The sequence below is a fragment of the Corvus kubaryi genome, unplaced genomic scaffold (genome assembly GCF_017639235.1).
Source record: "Corvus kubaryi isolate FWS band 111438036 unplaced genomic scaffold, C.kubaryi_AGA036_p1.0 37334, whole genome shotgun sequence".
NCBI lineage: Eukaryota > Metazoa > Chordata > Aves > Passeriformes > Corvidae > Corvus > Corvus kubaryi.
In genome coordinates, this window is record NW_024581108.1 from 14,679,315 (window position 1) to 14,702,805 (window position 23,491).

Consider the following 23,491-nt stretch of genomic DNA (forward strand, 5'->3'; position numbering starts at 1 on the left):
GGGAGAGAAATTCACTGAAGTTTAGAAAATAGATAGAAATCACATATGACTTATGAGGACTCTGAGCTAAAAATATTTGGAAGCTAGAATGGTATTATACACAGCAGCTCTTGCTTAACCATCTGCTTATCGCGGCTGTTGGAGACAAAGTACTGACTGCAGAGACGTGTGGCTTTGCTCTGTGTGAGAAAAGAGGCTTGAAGTTAATAATGTTGAGCATAATTGATTTGCATTTAAATTTAATGAGGAAGAAGTTTTGAAAGTGAATAGTCAATTAACATGCAAAGGGAATCAAGTGTCTGTGCATAGGTGACAGATATGCTCATGTGCTTAGGCAGTAATAAGTACGTCCCTTTTGCTCTGGAAATGTAGTGCAACATCTCAATATCAAGAGAGATCTTTACAAAGTCATTGGTATAGTATTCAGCTGGTGGAACAGGGTAATAGAATCAGAATGAATTTTTCACTTCATAGGCAGTCTTTCATTTTATACTTGAACTGTGAGCATAGTTTTGAAAGTAAATTGTCTCAGGTAGTTGCAAGAAATCATAAACTGAGTGTTGCAAAACAAAACCCTGAAGAACAATAAATTCAAAGCAGAATATCTGGGTATTCCTTATATCACAAAGTTGAATAAAGGAAGCCAAAAGAAAAGCATATGTAGGGTAAACTGTAGTTGTATTTCAGCAGTGTGTTGACAGGTTAATGGTAGGTTTACAGTAACAGTGTAAAGTCTTAGAAATGCTTTCAAATACATTTTGAATCTATAAAATACTTATATTTAGCACATTAATAAGATACCTGGAGAAGAAACAGCCGATGCATTGTGGTACCGTATGAAAAGTTGTACTCTCCTGGCTTAATCTTTCAAGGGAATAAATTTGTGACTGTGAAAGATCAAGGAACTGTGAATCAGACTATCCTGAATTTTTACTGTGCAAGGGCTGTAGGAACTGCAAATCCTATGAGCAAGCCGGCATCTGGATAAAAAATGAAAGTGGAGCAAACCTAAAGGTTCTTTGTCAGTGGTCACAGGAAAAGCAAAGACCTGTAGGAAAAGAACAAACAACTCCCTGCATTCTTACATGGCAATTACATTGGCAATTAATTAAATTTAATGCCAAAATGTTCAAATAAAAAAAATGTTCATACTGAGAAAGTAAGAGTAACTAAAAGGCTGAAATTTTAAATGTAAATGTAGGCTAGGCAGAACTTCTTTTGTATTTCCAATTGGAACTGTAAGCATAGGCCAGACAAAACACAGAAATTGTAGGAAATAAAAAGCAGCGTATTGTTTATCAGTGAATGTACTGGCCTACAAAGGCCTTCTGAGCACAGCAAGAGAGGAAAGCAGAATGGCAATCAAGTAAAACAAAATTACATGTGATGCAGTCATAGTTCTATTTGAATTTCATATATTAGACTGAAAAAGTAAACCAGGCTACCGATGTACTGTTAAATCAAGGAAATTGTGGCCAGCTATCCTACCTGGAAGTAGTTGGATATAAACAGAAACAGCTAGAAATAGGTAATGTACTAGTTGAACTGGGAGCAGTCTTACAATAAAGTCAGTGCTTTTTTAAATAAAGGCCTCTATTAGCAGTAGATGTGCTGTGATTAAAAGGAAGGTGTATATGATAATGTTCGTATTGCAGGTTTTGTTTCCTGTGCCTGAAGACAGGAGAGCAGCAAAACAGAAAGCAGCTGCTCACTGTTCCTTTAAAAGCTTTTACAAAACACAGTTCCTGATGCACTTAAAACACCTTCAGTACTTGCCAGGGGAAACTCCCAAGCCAAGTAGACTGAAATATACATAACAGTCTTCTTACTTAGAAAACTTAAATACAGACTGAGCATACAGTGGGAACGCCAGGCTGTAGGGGGGTATTGAAACCTCTCTGCTTAACAAGCTCAGTGTTAGTTACAAAGCAGAATTCAGAAAGTTTCTAAGAATAAATTGTAAAACATTTTTAAGTTCCAATATCGGCAGTTTTGTCAGGATGCCCAAGCACTAGGAGAAAATTTGTCTGCCTTCAAATACTTCTGGGGAAAAAGGCGTATTCTTGGTGTAGATGATGCTGACATCCAGCTCACAGAGCAGGAATGTGCTCAAAACTCCTTTGAAAGGCTGTCTGCAATGGCAGAGCTGTCACGTATGGCTAAATATGGCTGTAGCAGTTGTGCTGTGTATTAGACCAAACTGCAGCACGAGGCAATGAAAAGAAACCATCTCCTATATGGAAGGCAAAGGAGGAATAGCTTTTTACTGCAGATCACTATTTTGAGAACTGCCACAGTGTTGAAGTTCTAGCATAGAGTACAGTACTGAAACATGTCAACAGCTGTAGCATCTCAGACAGTTTCTTTAGATAATAGATGTTTCTCTGGCTGTTCACCAGAGAAACGACTTGGTGTAAATACAATTTTATTGATATGTCAAAGTCAGTTGTAATAGAGCCAAATGAGCATTTAAGAGAGCTGGGGCTCTTAAAAATAACTGCCAGTCAAAAAGTGACATAAGGCAAGTTATTTACAATTGGATACAATAATCTTAAGGGTCTTTTCCAGCCTAAATGATTCTGTGATTCTATGGTAGCAGGCTGTGTTTAAATTCAAGTTTAAAGCATACTTGGCTTATGAGCTTATTCATTACTTTGCTGAGCCCCTTGCATGTGAGAGCTCATCTGTGTGTTGGTGGTGACTGGTGCTATGATTATACACTCAGTATCAGCTGGTGTACCAAGGGATGCCTGTGATTCTGGGAGCATGAAAATGCATCTGGTGAAAAGACACAGCAGGGCCATAGCATAGCAGTGACAGGCTGCTTTTTTGTTTTTCTTCATGGATTTCAGGATAGTTCTGGGTGCCTTCCTGCCCCCAGTCTGTCCTGAATGTGTTTTAAGCATTTAGAATGTGATTTAGATCAGCCATTTTGGTGTCCCTCTATTTGTTTACTGTTTTCACTAAGTAATATTTGAATCCTTAGGCCAATGTAGCAACTCGCCCTAAGTTTAGCTGAGAGTAGACATCTCAGAACTGTAGAGAGCTTGCAGCTTTCACAAAAATTGTAGTCCCCTTTTTAAGGGGGATTTGAGCCCAGTAGTTACTTGCTATACATGGTTTGCAAGCAGTCTGGTCAGTGCATGTATAGGTCGGAATTCGCTACACCATCCTTGAGGTTTGGATATGACCAGAGGGAGGAACATGGGATTTTTCAAAACGTTGGAGGTTCGATGGGATGTGTGGCAGAATGGTGCCATGTTTAGGACTACAAAGCCAGCCCATTGCTGATTTGCTTATAGAATAATGTGTATTCCCTAGATTGAGGCAAAAGCATTATCAGATGGAAAAGAAGTGGTTAAAACAGTTTTCGTGAATGGAGATAGCTGGGAAAAACAGCCTTCTCACTTTTTTTCTTTGGGGAGAGAGGGTGTATTTTAAATTTTGAAGAAAAAATTAGAACGAAAACATTTTAATTCTGAAACAACGTTCAAAATGTTTTACAGGAACTGTTGCATGCCTCATGTGTCCCTTTTAAACTCTGGGTTTGGATTTGCTTTAGTACAATGCAGCAGCACTTCCAAGCACAACCCACGCAGAGCACCTGGTTGTGTGTGTGTGGTGCTGCTCTGAGTTGTACATCAGTTTGTCATTGGGAGAGCCTTCTGGGGCTTATGGAGCTGATGCTGTAATTTTGCATATAAAAAGCTGTATTAGCTGGTGCATTTCAAATGCATGCCCTTGACTGAAAATCATCTGGGATAAAAATATGTTCTAGACAGTATTTCATACAATATGCACTTTACAGTGTACTTCATAAGGTAGCATGTTTGTAGTCACTGCTCCAAAAGTAAATCAGACAGAGTAGTAATTTCCAGTGTAATATTCTACAAAAATGAGCAAACTGGTTTATCCTGAGGCTTTTAAGAAAAAGTAAAGGAGCACTGATTTTCTCCATCACATTCCTTTTCATCTGTAAACTGCTAGCAGGATTATTAAGTACTTGACAACCTCTTACAATTGCAACCTACCTATGGGAAAAAGCAATGTCTTTTTATGCTAGGTATCTTCTGTGCGTTGTAATAATAACTTCTTCGGGAAATAAATAGTATTTTTTCTATTTATATGAAACTGTGTTCTGTGTTTAAAAGATTAAATACAATTGGAGTCTTCTGCTAGAGTAACAGTTTGATAAATGGTTACTGTAATTAAGTTAGTGTAATTAATTTTATAATGAGCTTTTCAAGAACCTGTGTGATTTAATGTATCTCAAAGATGTTAGTCACATGTTTTGGTAATCTTGCACAGGAGATATTCTTTGGATAACAGGACAGCTAATTAGCAATTGAATGGTTTCACATGAAAAAAGCATATTATAATTTAGAGTGGGACTTTCACCTAGGATGATAAAGTGGATTGGGTAGGTGTGGTGATAAGGATACAGAGGGATGACCACTAAGTGAGGCTAAGCATAGTTTTTTTAATTGGGACATGGTATATACATAGTCTGGTTTTAATTTTCTTGTTAATTGTATCAGACAGCAGTGACTTTATTGACTATAGATGAGTCAGTAAAGTAGGGTGTTTACTTAAAGCTACTGTCTTTATTCAGGACAAGTGCAATTTGTATTAAATGATCATTTTTTGCATTTTTCTGTTAAGATGACATGGTTAAGATGAACACACCAGGTGATATGTTGAAGTGTGGAATGTGGTTTGTTGTTCCAAGGGGCTGTGGTACCACCTTACAAAGTTCACAACTTCACCTTTTGTTGTGGCCACGTGATCCCATGCTTGTGCTGAGCACGTTGTTCTTTAATAGACCCACAGGAAAAATTTATTCATCTGGAGCCATCTGAAAGGAAAAGAAGAAAAGATGGTATTTTCAACTCTGACCTATTTGTGGATTGTTATTTCAGAGTACAGTTCCACAAATAGTTGTGTTGACAGAGTTGCCCCAGGTATTTGTGACAAATAATTGGGATGAGTGCAGTGTGATGCGTTTAGGTGAGTTGGGACTAGGTAAAATCACAGATTCTGCCTTTTCCTTGCAGTTATTCCCAGTTCCGGTTTTCCTTCTTCACAGTTGTGATCTTTCTGTCTTCTAGTAGTTCTTCAGGATTTCCAGTCTGTCTCTTTTTTCCAGTCAGCATCCACTTATTTTGCTAGTGTAGCTGCTGTCCTTACCTGTGGATTCACATTTAGCATTCCCCTCAGCCTGCCTTCATCACAGCTCCACCAGGATTTTTTTTCTCAGGCAAACGCTTCTCTATGCTGAATTCCAATTTCTTAGTCCAAAATATGGAGGAAGAAAACCTTCTTGAAGAAACAGTTAGATGTGTCTTAAGCAGTAAGAAGGGTTTAAAATAATTTCCATATTTGTGCACAGAAATGAGTAATTATTTTGACTGAGAATTCAGGAGAGAGACAGCAGGGTGGGAATATCAGTCTGAGACAGATGCCTCAATGTATAATTTCAGCACAAACTCTAATTTGGCCAAGATACAAGAAACTGAAAGCAGTTTAAGTGTTTCAGGCTTTAAAGAGAAGAAATTTGATATAGTGGTTGCTTTTCTAGAGTTCTGCTGTAAAGTCACACTTGTGTAATTCATATTTAATTTTATGTGAAGTAATTTTGCAATCTTATCCTGGAATGTCTGGCTGGAAGAGGGGTGATGCCTATATCATACCCATCCTCCCAGTAAGTTTCCTCATATAGGCATCCCAGAAGAGTGAGAAATACCAGTGCTGTCAGCAGTTTTGATAACACTGCTGAGTGGAAGGGGTGCAAAGGAACAGATGTACGTTGCTGGTCATTGTCATAGAACTTTCTGGTTCAACCTTTTTCTTATATTTTGTGATTTTAGAGAAAGAATAAGACAGTGTTGGAGAGGAGGAGGATGAGCTTTTGTTTGTTTTCATATATCCTATTATTTAAGTACCAATTAATTTTACCTGGCCATTATGGGGTTTTTTTCTTCCAGAAAGAAGTAGAAATAGCTTTCCACAAGAAGATTCTTTCTGAAGAATTTTTTTCCTCTTACGTAAGAATGGGTTTGTCTAGCCTAGTGAACTCATCTATTTTAAAGAAGAAAAATAGCATATTGAACTACCCATTCTGGTTCTTCACAGTTTTAGTTTTGAGTAAAACATTTCCCTTGCTAGTTTGCTAGCTTTAAAAACCTGTTGATAATTTTTTCATGCTATTCTACTTTTGTTTCTTTTACTTTATCTTACTTGCCTTTTATATATAAGATTAATATAAGTAGTCCCATTCTGACAGACTATATTTTGACCATATGTAATATAATCTTACTGTGTCAGAGACAGCTGAAATCTCAGAATAGTTCCATTAATGTTTATTTATTTTTATTGCATTTAAGCTTTCATTATAGCTTTAGGCTGCTTATTGTTATATATTATTTTGGGTAACATCTTCATAATGTCTTTTGGTGGAGGTTATTTCTATCATTTGAAAGTACTGCTTGTTTTGATGTAATGTAGAATCAGAAAGATAAAATGCTGTTTCCAGAGAACTGATTTCTTGCTAATGTAGTTATGTGAAGCTCAGTATGTGTGGGAAGAGATGCTGGCATACTCTAGATGTGATAGACTGCTGAATATAATTTGTTAAATGAAATTCGTCCCTAATTTAGTAATACTATGTTAGGAAGTGATGTATTTTCTATGTGGAGATAATCCAAAATCTTGATAATCTCGTGTCTGTGTAGATTCTCATCTTTTCAGAGGTGCTAATTTTTTTGTCTTGGGCAAATAAGGGATTAGATTCTGTTTGCATAAATATCTGCTGCTTTCAATTTTTAAAAATGTACTGTTCTGAGTAACATTCCATTGCTCTGCAGAGAACTGAAGAACTGCTGTTTTATACCACAGAGATCCATCAGTTTTATTTATTACTTTGAGCAATTCTATATGTGTGTCACATTTGCTCTTGTAAATGGTAACTTTGCCAATAGCAGATGTTGTCTCTGAAGTAATTTGGGGATTTACTGAAGTATGGTACTAGAGAGTGCTCCTGCTATCAGATATCCACAGATGCAATATCTGAACACTGGGAAGAGCTGGAATCTTTATCATTGCAGTATTATCACTGGGCATGCTGATTGATAGATGAGACTCAGAAGAACAAGAAGAGAATAAATTATTTCTCTTCAATATGAAGATGATTTGTTATACTCTAGATCAGATGAACACACTGTTCTGTTTTCTAGGGTTGAATTGTTGTGGAAGACTTTAGAATACTGCCCATTATCATGAAATAGTGACATCAAATAACCATTGGAGACTTCTTCTGTTGCAAGAGTCTGTTCTCCCCCACCCCCAGTACACGGTTATTTTTTTATTTGTTTGATGTTGTGTGTAATGTTATTTTATCCATCTTAAGTTCCAAATACTTAATTCCACCACAGGTACAGTAGAGGCTTCGGTTGCTTTGCTGCTTTCAGATCTGGTATACACCCAGTGCGTTCAGGTATTGACTGAGTCTTTTCACTGTCTCTTTTCTAGCTTAGGGTCACATGGAACATACTTTTAACTGTATCCATGTTTCTGGATTCCTTAAACAATTGGGCTCATACTTGACTCTCAGGCAGTACCAGTGTAATGCAGTAAAAAAATCAGTTATTCTGCATATTTAGGAAGGGTTTTCCTCATTCTGCTGTCTTTAACTGGGGTTTCATCTCTATGTAAATGTTTGTTGCTAGAAGTTTCATGCACACAGTTCAGCATTCAGTAACTTTACTAAATAGGCTTGTGGTTAAGTTAAATAAAAATTCTAGGATAATGTGAATATGGTGTGTTTTGGTAGAGTTTGCCTAAAGCTGAGTAAGTTTAAGGGTTCTTAATGCAAAAATGCATACCCTGAAATACATCCTATGTTGTCATGAAATTCTTGATTGCATGTAAGATGTACAGACAATTTCTGCAAGCAGTTGAACTTCAGTCTCACTCTGAAGATTGTCCCTACTGATTAGTGTGTGACCATTTCTGGTATGGTTTCAGCAGCAACATTTGCTCACTGGCTTCTTACAGAGGTCCTTTCCCACAAGAGACAAATTCAGAGTCCCTTACTTATTTCACAGCTCTGTCTGCATTACACTCTGTTTAACCTGTAACTTCTTAATTTTTAGTGGGCTCTGCAAATCATAGTGTGTCGTTTCTTGGCTGATTATCACTCGTCAAACTTGCAGTCTTTATTGCAGTATTCCAGTATTCTTCCTTAAATGTTGATATGGTTCCCTGAAGAAAGGCTTTTAGAGCTAAAAGCTTATTTAGTTTCCCTTGCACTCCTAATTCCAGCTCATAAATAGTTTCTAAAATGAGTGATGTCCGAAACATTAAATTACTCTTCCATTGAATTTCTCTGCCACAGAAGATGTGGTTGTTCTAAGTGAAAAATGTCATTGTAGTTGGTTATGCAATGTAAAGGAATAATAGTTAATTTTCAAGACAGTTTTTCCATGGAAACTTTTGGGAAAAATTATATAATTGTTCACTTGTTAAGCCCCTGTGAATGTTGTTTTCTAGGTTTTAAGCATAATTGAGGTGCAGTCATTTCACTGTATCCTGATTAAAGTTTCCTGGTTTTTTTTAAATTATTATTCCCTCCTCCATCCCTGCCAACTGTTACCAAACAAAAAATCCTGACTAGGTAAAACTTTTCTTACCCACTTTGGTTTCTCCTCTTTGATATTTACACAATGTTCTTGCTGTGTCTAAAATGCTTTAGCTGTCCCCAAAGGCACATAGACACAGCAGGGATTGTGTCTTTCCTACTGTGAGTAAAAAAGGGTTGTTTTGGGCAAAAGAAAATCAGGAGAGATGAGGTGTACAAATCTGACAAAATACTGACATCACAATTCCAGCCATTCCTGAAACAACTTATTCATATGTTCTTTACTTAGGACTGGTAAAAGTAATTAAAAATGTTGAGATTAGGCTACCTTCTGATTGACTCACTTATATTTTAAGTGTTTTGTTTGGATGATTTTTTGTTCAAATGTATTTTGTATTTTTACCAAAGTTACAGAGCTTTAGTATTTTTTGAGGTATGTTGTTCTTTTGCAAAAATTGGTCAAAATCTGTCATAGTTTTGGTGTCTCTAGACAATGTGGATTTTTCAAGTGGTTGTCTTTGCCTTCTTGTTCTTCCATTCTTTATTTGTGGTATTATGATGTTAGTTCTCTGTTTGTTAAATTGAGAAATCCCACTGCATAAATGAAACCTGATTTGATTTAGTTATCTACATAATAGAATTTATGGTACTTCATGTAGCATCACTGTAGAAACATCATCTGTTACTGAATTTCACTGCAATTAGACGTAATTAATCTCTTCTCCTCTTACGTAGCTCAGTTTGTATTTTGAATCGGCCACTTAATGGTGAATTAATTTGCTGTTCTTAGCAGTATGAAATCCTAACTAGGTTGAAAGTAAAGACAATTTCCAGTAATCTAAATATAAAAACTGTGTAGAATGAAGAATACTGAGGAACCTGTCAGCTTGTGTTTTGCATCATGAAGTTTTGAACTGTCAAGATGAAAATAAGCTCACTTTTATTATGTCAATAGAATATGAAGAAAGCTTCAATAACCACTATTCTTTAGTGAATTATGGTGCCTTCATAGTACTAGATGTTCTGAAATTAAAGGTGATTGCTGGTATGTTTTTTCAAGTAGTAACTTGGTCATTGGCGCAAATGCCTAACGTGGAGATGACTGAAAGCATTGTGTGACTTTTGGGTCTCTAGATGTATTTCTGTCTTTCAGTATCCAAAATACTTCACTTCCACTACAAAGGAGGTGCTATACATTGTTTTCCTTGGATAAAGGATAGGTTTAATGTGAACTCTAGAAAGTGTTTTAGTCCTGTTGTATAGATGGAGGTTATTCAAGGATTTGGAGCCAATATAAGTTTAGAGTTCTGCTCAGTTAATTAAAATTAACTGTGTATCTAATTATAAAATACATTGGACAATGCATTTCATAATTCATTAGTTGTAGTAATACCTTTCACTATTTGTTTTCTTGTGTCTCTTCAAATACCGTCTGAAATTTGAACACTCTAACACGACTCTGGTGAATTCATTTGCTTGCACGTTTAGTGTATGATACAGTGAATCACTTAGAAACTACCACAAAAGGTATTTTACATTTGAAACCTAAATTAGCATTTCACATACTTAATTACTATATAGCATATTGTTCTTTCCTTATGTAGGACACTTCTAAAATTGATAATTTCTTCTTTAAAAAGCTGTTATTCTTTGTATGTCCTGTTGCATTCTTCTTTGTTTACAGTGTAGTAATTTAAATGTTTTATTGATATCTTTGTCTTTTTCTCAACAGTTTTCAAAATCTTGTTAATGTGATGGCATAAACTAGTAAAGCATTTGGATTACATGATGGATATCAGAAATGTTGACTGATATTATTTGAGTGGTACAGTAAGAGTCTGCTGCATGAAATGCCAGAAGTTTATATTTCTTCTAGTTTTGAAGTGGTAAGTTTTTTTACATTTGTACTAAGGAAATAATAACTTTTTTATCTTGTCATGTAAGATATAGTTCTTTAGAAAGTATCATATCAGCAAATCAGTAAAGATTTCTCTCTTGCATAAGATTTCTAAAGTCTGCTGAGTTCAGCAGTAATTACTAACCAAAGTATACATTTCTATTTGGTTTAGGTTATTTTGTTGGTATTGATTTGAAATGTCAGTTACTCACCCCTAATGTGTGCTAGCTTTAATTAGAACAACCTAGGGGAAATGGAATATGTAAATAAACACTGTTTTTCATGTTTGGGTTCAACCCCAAATGAGATCACTCTCCAGATGGTATTGAGCTTCTGTGCAAAGAGGGAGAATATGCAGGCGAGTTTATCCATGTGGAAAATAGGTATGAAAACCATTATAGAAAACACATAGTGTTTTGCTGTCTTCAATCAGCTGCTGATGTTTGACCATTTTCTGCTTGATGTATTATTTATATTTTCTCTTAAGGCAGAGTGTGTTGGAGAGCTCTCACTTATTTAATTTTAAGTGGACAGAATGAAAGTCCTGCAGCATCTCTTTAGATGTACTTTCAGGAATACAAACTGCATTCATGTAAGGCAGCAGGAATAGCTAACAAGTAGGAGGGTTGTAGCAGCACAAATAAATTGCAGTTTTGAGAACATTTGAAATTTTCACTTTATAATTGTTTTTTTCTTTGTTGCACAAAATGATGTGCTGTTGTACACAGTTGTGTATAGAGCTATACCACATGTACGCAAAATTACGTGCTTGCTTCTACGGTTCTGTCCAGAACTACACCAAGCAATACTTTTAAGATACATTGCTTTCCTTAAGAAATACTGCTTGCATTATGAATTCCTAAACATACAATATAGTAAATATTGCTAATTGTTAAACAGAATTGTATTGGTTGAGAGTGTACTGGTCTTGTCCAATTCTCTTTTCTTTTCTAGGACTATCCGACACTTAAAATAGTAGATATGGGAGAATTTATGTTCTTTTTTTTTTCCTTCTTTGCTGAAAATGAAAAACACTTCTTGAAACAGTTTTCTACATTTGTAATTTTCAGCATTTCTTAGTAATGTGTGAAAGGTTTGATTCCATATTTTAAATTTGTAGTCTTCACATCATATCACAGTTGTACGGGTATGTGTAATCTGGAATTAGGGTAGATGAAAAAGGGAAGGTATGCCATTATGCACAAATGTGAATCTATTCAATTAACATGGCTATTATGACAGATCTGTGGTGATAAGCAGTTTGACACATTAAACTTCTAAAGATTAAATGAATAGAAGGGTAAGACTGAAATAATTTCTCTTAAAAATTATTTTGAGATACTGGGCAGGTCAAGTACTCCTGCATTTCACTCTGAAATGTGAAATACAGACACTCTGAAATGGGACGTTTCATAGTTACCTTTGAACCTGAATTTACTTAAATCTGATGTGAGTGATGATTCATCTCACCAACTAAGAGACTTGGGAAACAGCCTTCCAGTACCTCAGAGGAGATGACTGATAGAACCAGGCTTCTTGTTGTCATAAGTGATAGAGAAGTAGGAGAGGCCCCACCTGGGTATAAGAAAAAATGTTTTTGATTTAAGGACAGTTAAATACTGGAACAGGTTGCCCAGAGAAGCTGTGGAATATCTGTACTCAGTGTTTTTCAATACCCAGCTGGATAATGTCCCATGTAACTAAATCTGAATTTAGGCCTCGTGTTCATTTGAATGGGAGGTTGGATAGGATTGCCTTCCAAAGCCCTTTCCAGCTGGAATGATTTCATGATTCTGATACAGAAATTTTGTTTTATTTCATTTTTACTAATAATAACTGTAAGTATTTTTTAATGGTGTGCTTTACTTTTTTTCAATTCCCTGATAAATTAGAATTGCAGTTCTGTTTTCTTATTTATGAGAGATTTGTTTTTGCTTTAAGCAACAACTGAGTAAGCAAATGCAATTTTAATGGTTTACTTCTTAGTCTGTGAAACCATGTAACTGGAAACTGTGGGATATTGAGAAGACAATCTCATACCTTTTACTAGAACAGACAAATTTAAATAATAATACCAATACATTGTAACATATGTACAATACATAAAACCAGTGTGTTTTACTAACTAGAGACTAACTGGGACATTCCAGCCTTACATAAGGCAAAAATATGAGCAACACTCACACAAGTACTAAAGCCAGAATAACCACAAATACCAAGTCAGCTGCGTTGTAGCTGAGATGGAAAAATTTAATGCACTAAAGAAATACCACAGAAAGAAGCAGTGTGAATACATTGAATGGGCTTATTCAGTTTTGCATTGGTGTATTTGAGACAATACATTCTTCAGATTTGCTGTGTGTCTAGGTGTTTTTTAAGTATTTTTTCTGACTGTTTTGTTTACATTTTTTTTGAAGGTTTCCCAGTGAGTGGATCACAATGAACATACTTTAGGGACTCGCCATAGTATGGCTGCTTCTCGATCTACTCGTGTTACAAGATCTACAGTGGGTTTAAATGGTTTGGATGAAAATTTTTGTGGTAGAACATTAAGGAACCGTAGTATTGCTCATCCGGAGGAAGTCTCACCCCATCCTCAAATCCGATCCAGGTCACCAAAGAAGAGGCCAGAGTCTGTGCAAACTCAGAAGGGCAGCAACGGTGGCAGAACTACTGATCTGAAACAACAGAGTGCTCGGGAGTCATGGGTGAGCCCTAGAAAGAGAGGGCTGTCTACTTCAGAAAAAGATAATGGTGATAAGCAGACTGTGGAAAATAGTGAAAAAAAACAAGCAGAACCTGTTTCACCAGTTTTGAAAAGAATTAAGCGCTGTCTACGTTCAGAGGCACCCAACAGTTCTGAAGAAGACTTGCCCGCTAAAGCAGAGAAGGAGTCATTGGAGCATAAAAGCTTAGTGTCAGACAGTGATGCAGCCTCCACAGGGACTAAGCGAGCTTGTCGATGTCTTATATTGGATGATTGTGAGAAAAGGGAAGTTAAAAAGGTGAATGTCTGTGCAGAAGGGTTTAATAATTCTGCAGTAGTTGAAGAGGTTGCAGGTTATCAGACTGTCAATGGAGTTGGTGAGAGAGACTCAAATTCTCTTAACTGTGATGACTGTCAGCTTGATGGGAATGCTAAGCAAAACAGTGCTGGTTCCCGTACGCCCAAGGACAAAACAGTAGCAGAAAATGGAAACTCATTTGCCCATTCTTCGTTGTTGCTTAATAGCAGCAAAGAGGACAGTGTTGTAGACCATTATGTGCCTTGCACAAACTCTCAAGAACAGGTAAAGTCAGAGGACCACAAAACAATAAATGACTGTTTGCCTGAGGAGCATGCTAATCAGGCATATGAGCCAGCCACAGGGTCCTTTTCTGAAATCCAGTCATCTTTGTTAAGGGATTCGGAGGAGGAGGTGGATGTTGTGGGAGATAGCAGTGCCTCTAAGGAACAGTGTGCTGAAAACACCAATAGCAACCTGAATACTCACCAGGACAGTGCATCAATCTCAGGTGAACCTGAACCACATTCTTCAGTGCTGAACTGTGTTTCAGCTCAGATGACAAATATGTTGGAACTTCAAGAACACAGATACACGTTGAGAACTTCACCACGAAGGGCTGCCCCTGCCAGAAGCAGCCCTACTAAAAATAACTCTCCTTGTAGAGAAAATGGACAGGTTGAGGAAAATAATCTTAGTCCTACTGAAAAGAATGTACCTGTAGGTATTAATAATATCAATGGATCTCCCAAAAAGTCTGAAGAAATCAAACAGAATGAAAAAGAGAGAAATAGTAATACAGGGGATCATGGGAGTGATGGACTAAGAAAGCCGCTGTCTGAGTCTAGACTTGTTGCTGGATATGTACCATCTGCCAAAGACAGTGCCAACATCCACACTGCAGAGGAGGATGAGGAAGAGCCTGATGTGTATTACTTTGAATCAGATCATGTGGCATTGAAACACAACAAAGAGTATGTGTAACTATGGTAACCATGAATTCTGCTTTTGTTTCTTACCAAAAATATATTATTATTACTAAAATCATAAAGTATTTAACATACTTCACAAAAATTTAAGTGCTTTATAATTTTCATACTCTTCAGTCTTCATTTTTCTTGTTTCTACCTCAGACAAAATTAAACTATTTAATATGCAGTATGGTACAGCAATGTGGTTTATACATTTCTAGCAATTGGAATTCTTGAGCCAGAACTTGAGTTTTTTTAAGTTTTTTCGGGTTTTTTGTTTGTTTAAAAGTGCATCTGTTATTTATTTTCTCTTAAAAACTAGCTGGAAGGAAAACCAAAGGAAACCAAACTTTAAATTAGATTTCAGTCGTTTGTCAGTATATCCAGTAGACACTGCAGATACAGCTTATACAATTATCATTCTGCTGTACATAGAAGTTGAAGTTAGATACTTTTTTCAGAGTGTCATGGGAAAGAACTCAGCATTATTGTGTTCAGGAAGATGAATTGATCAAATGCAGCAACTTTCTCCAAAGTAAATTATGTCTACATTGCTATTTTTATTCTTTATATGTAAATATAGACATGTACAAATGGTGATGATTATTACTATTATAAAAGAGCTTTAACTTGTTTTTATGTTTATCATCTGAATGTCTGTAAGTAGAACTATGGTAATTATACCTTGTGCAAGAGATTTTTGAAACAAAAGGGCCATTCACTGAAGAAAGTTTACATGGAGAAAATTTGTCTTCAAGCGGTAGATCAGGACACAGTTTTTTATTTCATAGTCTTTGTAATGCTGTTTTGACTCCTCTGTTTTGCTGTTTAGTAGGTGTTCTCTATGTTGTTGTGAGTTCTGAAAGGCCAAGTGCAAATGATCTTCAGTTTGCTTCATATGAAGGGCTGAAGCACTGGTAGTAGTTCAGTGTAAATGTAGTGAATGTTCACGGCACAGTTACTGTGAATATGGGCACAGGGCACAGATGGTTGTTTAATCCAGTATGACTGGATTTTTTTATATCACAGTTGCATTATTTATATAGTGTTGTTCAGTATTAGATATGAATAAATAATTTTAATCAGAAAATTCTGAATTTGAGCATTGGTTGGACAAACTATGATTTCAAAGTAATGATCAAGTATTTGCAGCTTCAGCCATCAGTCCAAAGTGGACACTTTTCCCAGTAGATAGAAAGAAAATTGCTTTTCCTTAAATTATAAATGGGAAGAATGGACTGTTGTCTTTTGACTCCTTAGGATGATTTTGGATCTGTATGTAATCTGTATGTCATATCAGACTTCATCTGATACTAGTACACAGATGCATTAGTAATGTGATATGGGGGTTGTATTTTTTAGGAAAAATACTGTAAAAATAACAGTAGTTTTTTTCTATTCTTAAACACAGATCTAAATTGTCCTTGAAAATTTCAGGTGTGTGCCCTAGTGTTAGCTTTTGAACATACACAATTCTGAAGAAATGGGTAGTTGTTGTTCAGGTTGGCAGCCTGTTTGTGAGAACTTGTTGGGGAGCTTTTGAAATTGCAAGTAAGACTTGGTAGTTTGCTACCAGCTTGTTGCCTGAATGCAGAATTCCAAAAGAAATGGTTATTGGTTTTATCCTGTCTTATATTTCTACTTTCCCAAAGGGAAGCATGCTACTGGAGGGAGGGAGTGTTAGCCATATCTTTTCTTCATTTAAAAAAATTTTGATAGAGCTGGAAAATTACGGGCCATCCTTTTTTGTTGTTTACATTTGTAATAAAGTACGTGTGATATTCTGATGGTTCTGCATGGTAATAGGATCCTTCTAAAGAACTTAAGTCAATGTTTTGACATATGAGTGCAGTCATCATTTATGCAGAATTTCATTGTTCAAGAATAAATCAAGTGCAGTGCACTATATCCTCTACCCAGTTTTAAAAATAGCAAAGTTCATTAGAGGATACTCTTAATTCATGTGTTACAGTTTTTGAATAGTGTCTTAATTATACCCTTGTTTAATCTCATTTGGTACTTATTTTCTAAAATGTTGAACTAAAAAAAAAATAAAACAGCCAGTTTTAGCAGAAGTGTATTCGCTGATAGGTCAGATGCAAAGAATTCCAGGGTTCCCATGCTATTAAGGTAGGTTTAGCTGGAGGTAGAGGGTATTCACTTTCTTTGTGGTAGTTCTGCCTAAGCCAAATGTTCTGGTGTTCTGCATATCAGATCTTCAAATGGTACAGTTTTGTTTTTCTCTCCTTCATCAGTTTGGGATTATTATGGGTGATTTTTTCCTCTAGTTCATGTTTCTGTTCTCTTTTAAAAGCCAGTTCAGAGAGACATTAGCATCTTGGCTATGTTGAGGAGGCAGATTTCTCCAAGAAGTCATTAGTATAATTCTTTGGATGTTCCTTGGCAGAAAAAAACCACATTCCTCTGTGTCATAGAAGCAATTTTATATGGCTGTAGACTTCTATTATTTCTGGTTACATTACATAGCTTGATGACATACACATTCATACAGTTGATTTTCACTCTTCAAGAAATTGTTGTGACATTGATAAAATATGAATATACCAAAACCTTTAAGAGCTGTTGATAAGACTTGCTATAAGAAAGAAACCTAAATGTATATTTTCATATTTCTGTATGAATTTTGTTGCCTTTTTAATCTTGCCATGTTTAAACAACATTCATATATTAATATTTCTGGGAAAACTGGATGATATAATAGGAAAAATAGCCATCACAGGTTATGGAATATTATTATTCAGAGAGAAGGCTGAAATGATGGATGTTCCCCCAACTTCTTTATTAAAATAGATCTGTCCTACAAAGACAGAGATGAGTTCTCTAAGTATAAATTTTATCACAACATAGACATTTTTGTAGATAACAGGCTGATCTGGGGGTTGTATAGTTGTAAAGTGTTAATGTTTTCTGTTGCTACACACATAATTGGAATTTTTGTGTATTGTAATTGCTCCTGGAAAAGTATGGTTTGGTGCATATTTGAGAATTTTTCTGTGTTCTAGCTCAGAAACATTTGCATTTTCTCTTGAGATACTTTCACCAAGACTGAACATCCTGATTTAAAACTTTCTATACTGTTGAATTTTATATGCTGTGCTTAGTATTTTGCATATGTCTTTCCTCAGGCATTTTTCATCTCTCTTTGCTGTATCTTTTTGTACTGTAATTCTATCTCATACTGCTGTAGCTTACTTTAATTTTCTGTCTTGTGCAGCATTTTATTCTCAGTGCTTTTTGCCTTTGCCCAGTGTTTCATTTAGTGCCCTTTTTTGGTTTTATTTTTTATTTTCTTCTTCCTCTCTACTTCCTTTGGAGATTTGCAGTGTTTGGCAGGTATTAGGTTGCACAAAGGGAAAATCTTTGTTTGACTCTCAGTCCTGGATTCTAGAAGAAAATGTAATTGAGGAATTGAGGTTTCACATGCATATAACGTGTTACAGAATGTATTTCTAGGATTCTGTAAACTGCAGTTTGCTTTACAGGAACCACTTAGATCTGGAGGTAAGGTGGCTGAAATAGAATCATTATGCACGAGCAATTCCAAGAGTTAGGACCTTGTTCAGTAGATAGATATTTTCATGTATCTTTATTACTTGATAATATTTAAAATCATAACAGCTGTACTGCCATTTAAAGTGAAGACAGATTAAATGAAAGATTTTAGTACATCTCTTAAAACCCAGTCTTGTGGATTCTTACCTAGGGTAGGTTGTGTTGTTGCAGAGGTCTTGGAAGCACAGACAACCATGCAGGATCATGCAGTCAGATTTACATATGCTCAACAATTTATGATATTAAGGTTTATGTCTTTGGATCCACTTCTAATATTATATGAATGTGAGAAAGGAAAGAAACATTTGTAGCATTTCCTGTGGCATAGGTTTTGTGTTTTATTCAGTCACAAATTTTCTGCCTAAAGAATCCAGTTAAAGTAGTTCTGTATAAAAGTTCATCTTACTGCGCTTGAATTGTTAGAATAGGACTTGGTGCACCTTGCTATGCCAGTTGTTTGAGAACTGCCTTGAACACAATCGTCTTAAAGTAACTGTAATATCATCTTTCTAAATTTCTAATTTTCTAATTTTACCTGCACCATGTTTTTTCCTTAAATGGAAAAGATAAAAATATCCATGTCTGTCTTCAAATATATTGGCTACTAATAATACTAATAGATGATTTTTATAAATAATCCCTGTATATCCAGCTGTATGTCTCTGAATTAAAGTTAAATTGATCACACAGTAGGGATTTATTTCAATGTGCAGATAAATCTTAACATTCCATGTAATGATGTCATGTAGCAATGAATAGCTAATAATTCATTTTCCTGAATGTCAGTTTTAGTCTGTGGGGACTTTGTTTCTGACTTCCTTTCATCTTAAAGAATAGAGGGAATTGGTGTAAATCAAGTTAATTTCATAGTAGCAGTTTTAATTCATACCTCTGAGTTATTTGTAGACTATATCACCAATATAAAAGAACTGATGAAGGGTATACAATTTTAGTGAAGAAAAAGAGAAGTTAGTAATTGTGAAAAACCAAACATAAATGCCATGTGTATTAGATTGCAATGTGTTTTAATTCATCCTTTGTTCCACAGAACTGGTGTGGCATACAGTGATATTTTTCTTAAACTACCTATTAATGTCAAACTAAAACATGAAAAGTTGGTGTTTTTTCAGAGAGTTAATTTCTACTTTCTAGTAGATTGGTCTATGTGAGTAACCAAACCCAAGACTGGCTTTAAGTAAAGTCATATAAAATTTGGATGCTGCAGCTAGTTGATCCACAAAATAGAAATACAGTGGAAATCAATTAGAAACTTCTAGTACAGCTTTCTGATCAACTTCAGTTTGGTTTTGCAGGTAATTGTGTTACTAAAATGTGACAGTGTAACAGGCACGCAACCACATTTATTAATTAAATCCTTGTATTTTACTACAGCTTAAAATACGAAGTATTTTGAGAATTTTTGCTGCCAGCATTACTATTTTATCATGGTCCATAAGATAATTCTGTCTATAAATACTTGTCAATGGAAAAGTTATGTGACACAAAATTTTTGCAGGACTAAAGATTAAGGTTAAGACTACTGTAATCATAGAATCATGTTTTATATTACATAAACTATTCAGTAAAGATTAGAGCTCTTACTTTGCAAGAGATAATGCCTTGGGCATGTGCTGCATCAGCTTTTTGCTCCCTAGGAATGGGCACACTCTGGGACCCATTAAATGTCAAGTACATTTGTCACATTCATTTTTCCTCCCTGAACAGAGGCATCTTGCTGCCAACCACAGCACAATCCCATGAACAGCACTAGCAAACACAGCGCAGTCCTCACTTAAATAGTGCATCCTGTGGAAAGCAAAGCTTGATTTCTTTTGGATTTGTGTCCTTTACCCCTTGAATTCCCTCCTGATTTGCCTGCTTTTCTTCTTCTGTCTACATCTATGTTCTCACCTCCAAGAGTCCTCTATTGCAGCAATTTACTCCTGGAAGAAAGAGAGAGTGAACTCTCCAGTGCAGAGATGTTCCCTGTTGGCTGCCTTGATGTGGTACCTCTGGATGTGTGGGCTGATGGATTGATGGAGGAATGTGATGAGAAACAGTTGAATTCTGCCTACCTGACTCTTGTAGAGACAGTAGTTATGGTCTCACCTCCTTTCCAAGCTGCCAGTTTTTGGAGAATACACAAGAATTCAGTTTGTCTTTCCAATTTCTTTGGTCAACATGGACCAAAAATCATGGAGAGGAAAAATACACAAGTATAAAAAAAAAATCCAACCACAAGCAACAACAAACCTACTATTCTAATACAGAAAAATGTAGAAAATTGCTCTTCTGCCTGTTCATTTGGAAATGCTTACCATTTCTAAGGATGCTCATTAGTAAATTCATCTAAACTGGAAAAGGATCAATAAGTAATAAAAATTGTTTTGAGGTGTAGGAAATACTAGTTGGAAACAAATATCAAATGCCATAGGAATCATGGTCCTGATTTAAAACAAAGAGCAAGAAAGCCAAGAAAAGATGGGGCAGTAATGTATTGACCCAGCACAGCTGTGTGGAGAGTAAGGCTCTGGCTGTACTTTTGGCTGTGCACACAAGGACCCCTAAAAGCAGAAGCAGTAAATTGTGGTTATACCAGTTGTGTCAATGTAAAAGTTGTGTGGTGGAACAAGGAGTAAATTAGTGTCACCATAATTGCCTACTTGGTAGGGATCACTAAAACATTAGTGAGCATAATGATGCCACCAAGAAGACAAGAACAAAGTGAGTGCCATTTGCTTTGAGAATGTGGGTGTCTTTATTTGTCCATTTTAACTAACCCAGCTTGAAATAGCTTCATTACTAATTTTTTGTTCTGCTCTTTCATGAGTTTCAACAGCATCTCCAGCATGAACTGCAAAACTGACCAGTATCTTTTAAAAAGGAATTGCATGAGCAGTATGTATTGTACAAGCTTCATTCAGTCAGCAGTGAGTTCTAATCAATACAGTTGTTACTTTGGTACAAGAATACATGCATTTGAGAGTTAGAAAGGTCCTACTTTTTGGATTCCTTTAAACTTCGTTCTCGGTAGGAATAGCCAGCGGATTTATCATTTTTCATTATTGCACATCTTTATTTTGCTTTGGATAGCTCAAAGTAAAAATATTGCTGCTGTTTTGTGTAACAGCCTTTGATGGTTATGCTTCCTAAGCCAAGGACCAGCTGTGTTTGTCCATGATTTATTATAGAGAGTACTAATAAAAATATGTTTTTTACTAATTTTCTTCCTTATTTCTAACTTTTCTTCCCCTTTTTTAGCCAGAAAGTATTGATATATAATGCTTTGTATTGCTGTTAGAACTTTCAGCCACTCATGATTGTAGATCATATTCTTGTAATTCAGTTCTAATATTCAGATATCACAGTAACAGATAACTCGAGGGGAATGTGTTCATTTGTTCCTATGGCAAGAGTATGTACCTGAATAATTGAGTGTGTGTGTGTGTGTCTTGCTTGGATGAAAACCTGCAGAAATTAATTTAGAGTGAGTTGAAGGGGTTCAATAATCGCTGTTGTCAGCTTTCGCTGCTTGTTTTGTCAGAGGATTTCTGTGCAGTTGGATTGGTTTCATGGCAACATGGGTCGCTCTTACTTTGCCTCTGGAATAAAGCTCTGTCTGAACAGTTGCTTTCCCCAGCATCTCTTCTAGAGAAGAATATCCAAGTAGTCATGCTGGAGGAATCTGTGTAATATTTTCCCTCAGTAAAGGAATTGGGACCATTCTCGTTAGAGATGATGAGAGGGAAGGAGATGAAGTTTGGGATATGCTGTCAGTCTGTCTTTCTGTGCCCCTTGTGAAGAAAACAATTTTACTGTCATTATCTCATGTCAATTCAAGCCTGGAAAATAGAGGAATGACAGGAACCTGTATCTTTTTCCCTACTGAATGTCACTGTCCTGCAGACAAGCAGTTGAGAGTGCTGTCAAAAGAGTATCAAAAGGCTGTATTAAACTGTGTTAACACCAACTGGAGGACTGACAGATGCTGTTTTGTTGATGAGACTGAAACAACATCCATGTTTCTTTCAGGACACAGAGACCTAATTGCTACTAAAAAGTCTGAAAAGTTGTGGGTATTTGATAAGGGTGCTTTTGTACAGCTAATATTAAATCCTGCCGAGTGTGTTGGACAGCTCTTGACAAGAATGAAGCCTATAGAAATATATGAGTGGGTGTTCTGTTTCTGGGGAAGAGTTAAGAATTTAAGAAAGAAGGGGACATCACAAGTTGATAACCAATAAAATACTATTCAGATGCTTGAAACACAAATTCTGAAGCTGTGAAGGTTGAAAGAAAGGTAAAATTTGAGTGGAAGATGGTTCTTTTGCATCCAGGTAAATTACTGCAGTAGGATTTTGTGTTTTGCCTTGGGATTTGTTGGGTCTTTAAAAATGTGCTTTTTGGGTTAGTTCTGTTTTGTTTCAAATAGGTGTGAGGCTGACATTCAGAAATAGTGCTTTTTGTTCCATTCCTGGCACAGTAGACTTGGAGAAGCCATTTAATGTGTACTTTAGTTGTTTAATGTATAACATAGAGACGCAGTTTAATTATTTACTTATCTTTGAAATACTTCAAAAGGTCTGAAGTATGAATATTGAATATGCATAGTGAAAGTACAGTAAATGACAGTACATGTAAAGAGGTTAAGCCAGAGTAGAAAGCGATTTAATAGAGTTGCAGAAAAGGCTGTGTGTAAGTAGATTACCTTGGTCACAGTGTCTAAGCATTAGGTAAGTAAAAACCCACCATATGCTGCTTCCTCCGGGCAAAGGTGCTTTTACAAGTCCTGACAGGGGTTGATATATGTATGCTCTTATTGATTATGCCCTTAAACTCTTTGCTGTTTCTGAAGGGAGATCAAAGAAGGGCCATTCTGCATCAGTCTCTTGTGCTTTCTCATTGCTGTTGTGTGCTCTACACATCCAGCATTGAATCCCAGACTCTTCCAGAGTGCATTTGGAGATTGTTTAAAAATCTTAGCTACGCATCAGAATAATTTGCAAGAAACTGCAGTGTCAAAATTAGTGTATTGTGACACTGGCAAAGATTTCAGCCCAAACTTAGGAGCTGGGAGCATTTTCTGTTATTTCTGAACTCAAAGAAACAAAGCCCGAACAAAAAAAACACTCTTCTTTGAAATGACAGGATTGTGTTTGATCTGATTCTCAGGTTTCTCCAGGGAGCCAATCTCTTAAACTACAGCTCCTTGGGTGACTTAGAAATTCTAAGTACAATTAATGTTTCCCTTTTCCTACATAATTTACAGTCTGATAAGATGTTTTAATATCCAATACTTCCTTATCTTGGTGTTTAATAAGGGATTTTTTTTTTTAATTGCTGTTAGTAGACCAAAATCCAGAGTAATAAATGACCTGGGTATGGGAGAGCAGGTTGTAATCTGTACTTT

General features: G+C 36.0%; 1 protein-coding gene across 3 annotated transcripts in view; it reads left to right on the forward strand.

Annotated features, from left to right (window-relative positions):
- Positions 1 to 23,491, forward strand: part of ZZZ3 (zinc finger ZZ-type containing 3) — a 56,618-nt gene that overhangs the window by 12,938 nt on the left and 20,189 nt on the right. For 2 of the 3 annotated variants that reach the window (XM_042030431.1, XM_042030434.1), the window contains exons 2-3: positions 10,368 to 10,521; positions 12,950 to 14,511. In XM_042030431.1, the coding sequence (XP_041886365.1) occupies positions 13,001 to 14,511 (1,511 nt within the window). In that variant the 5' untranslated portion in view covers positions 10,368 to 10,521; positions 12,950 to 13,000. Of the gene's footprint in view, positions 1 to 7,382; positions 7,493 to 10,367; positions 10,522 to 12,949; positions 14,512 to 23,491 lie in introns of those variants that run through there. The other variant, XM_042030432.1, reaches the window with a different exon arrangement.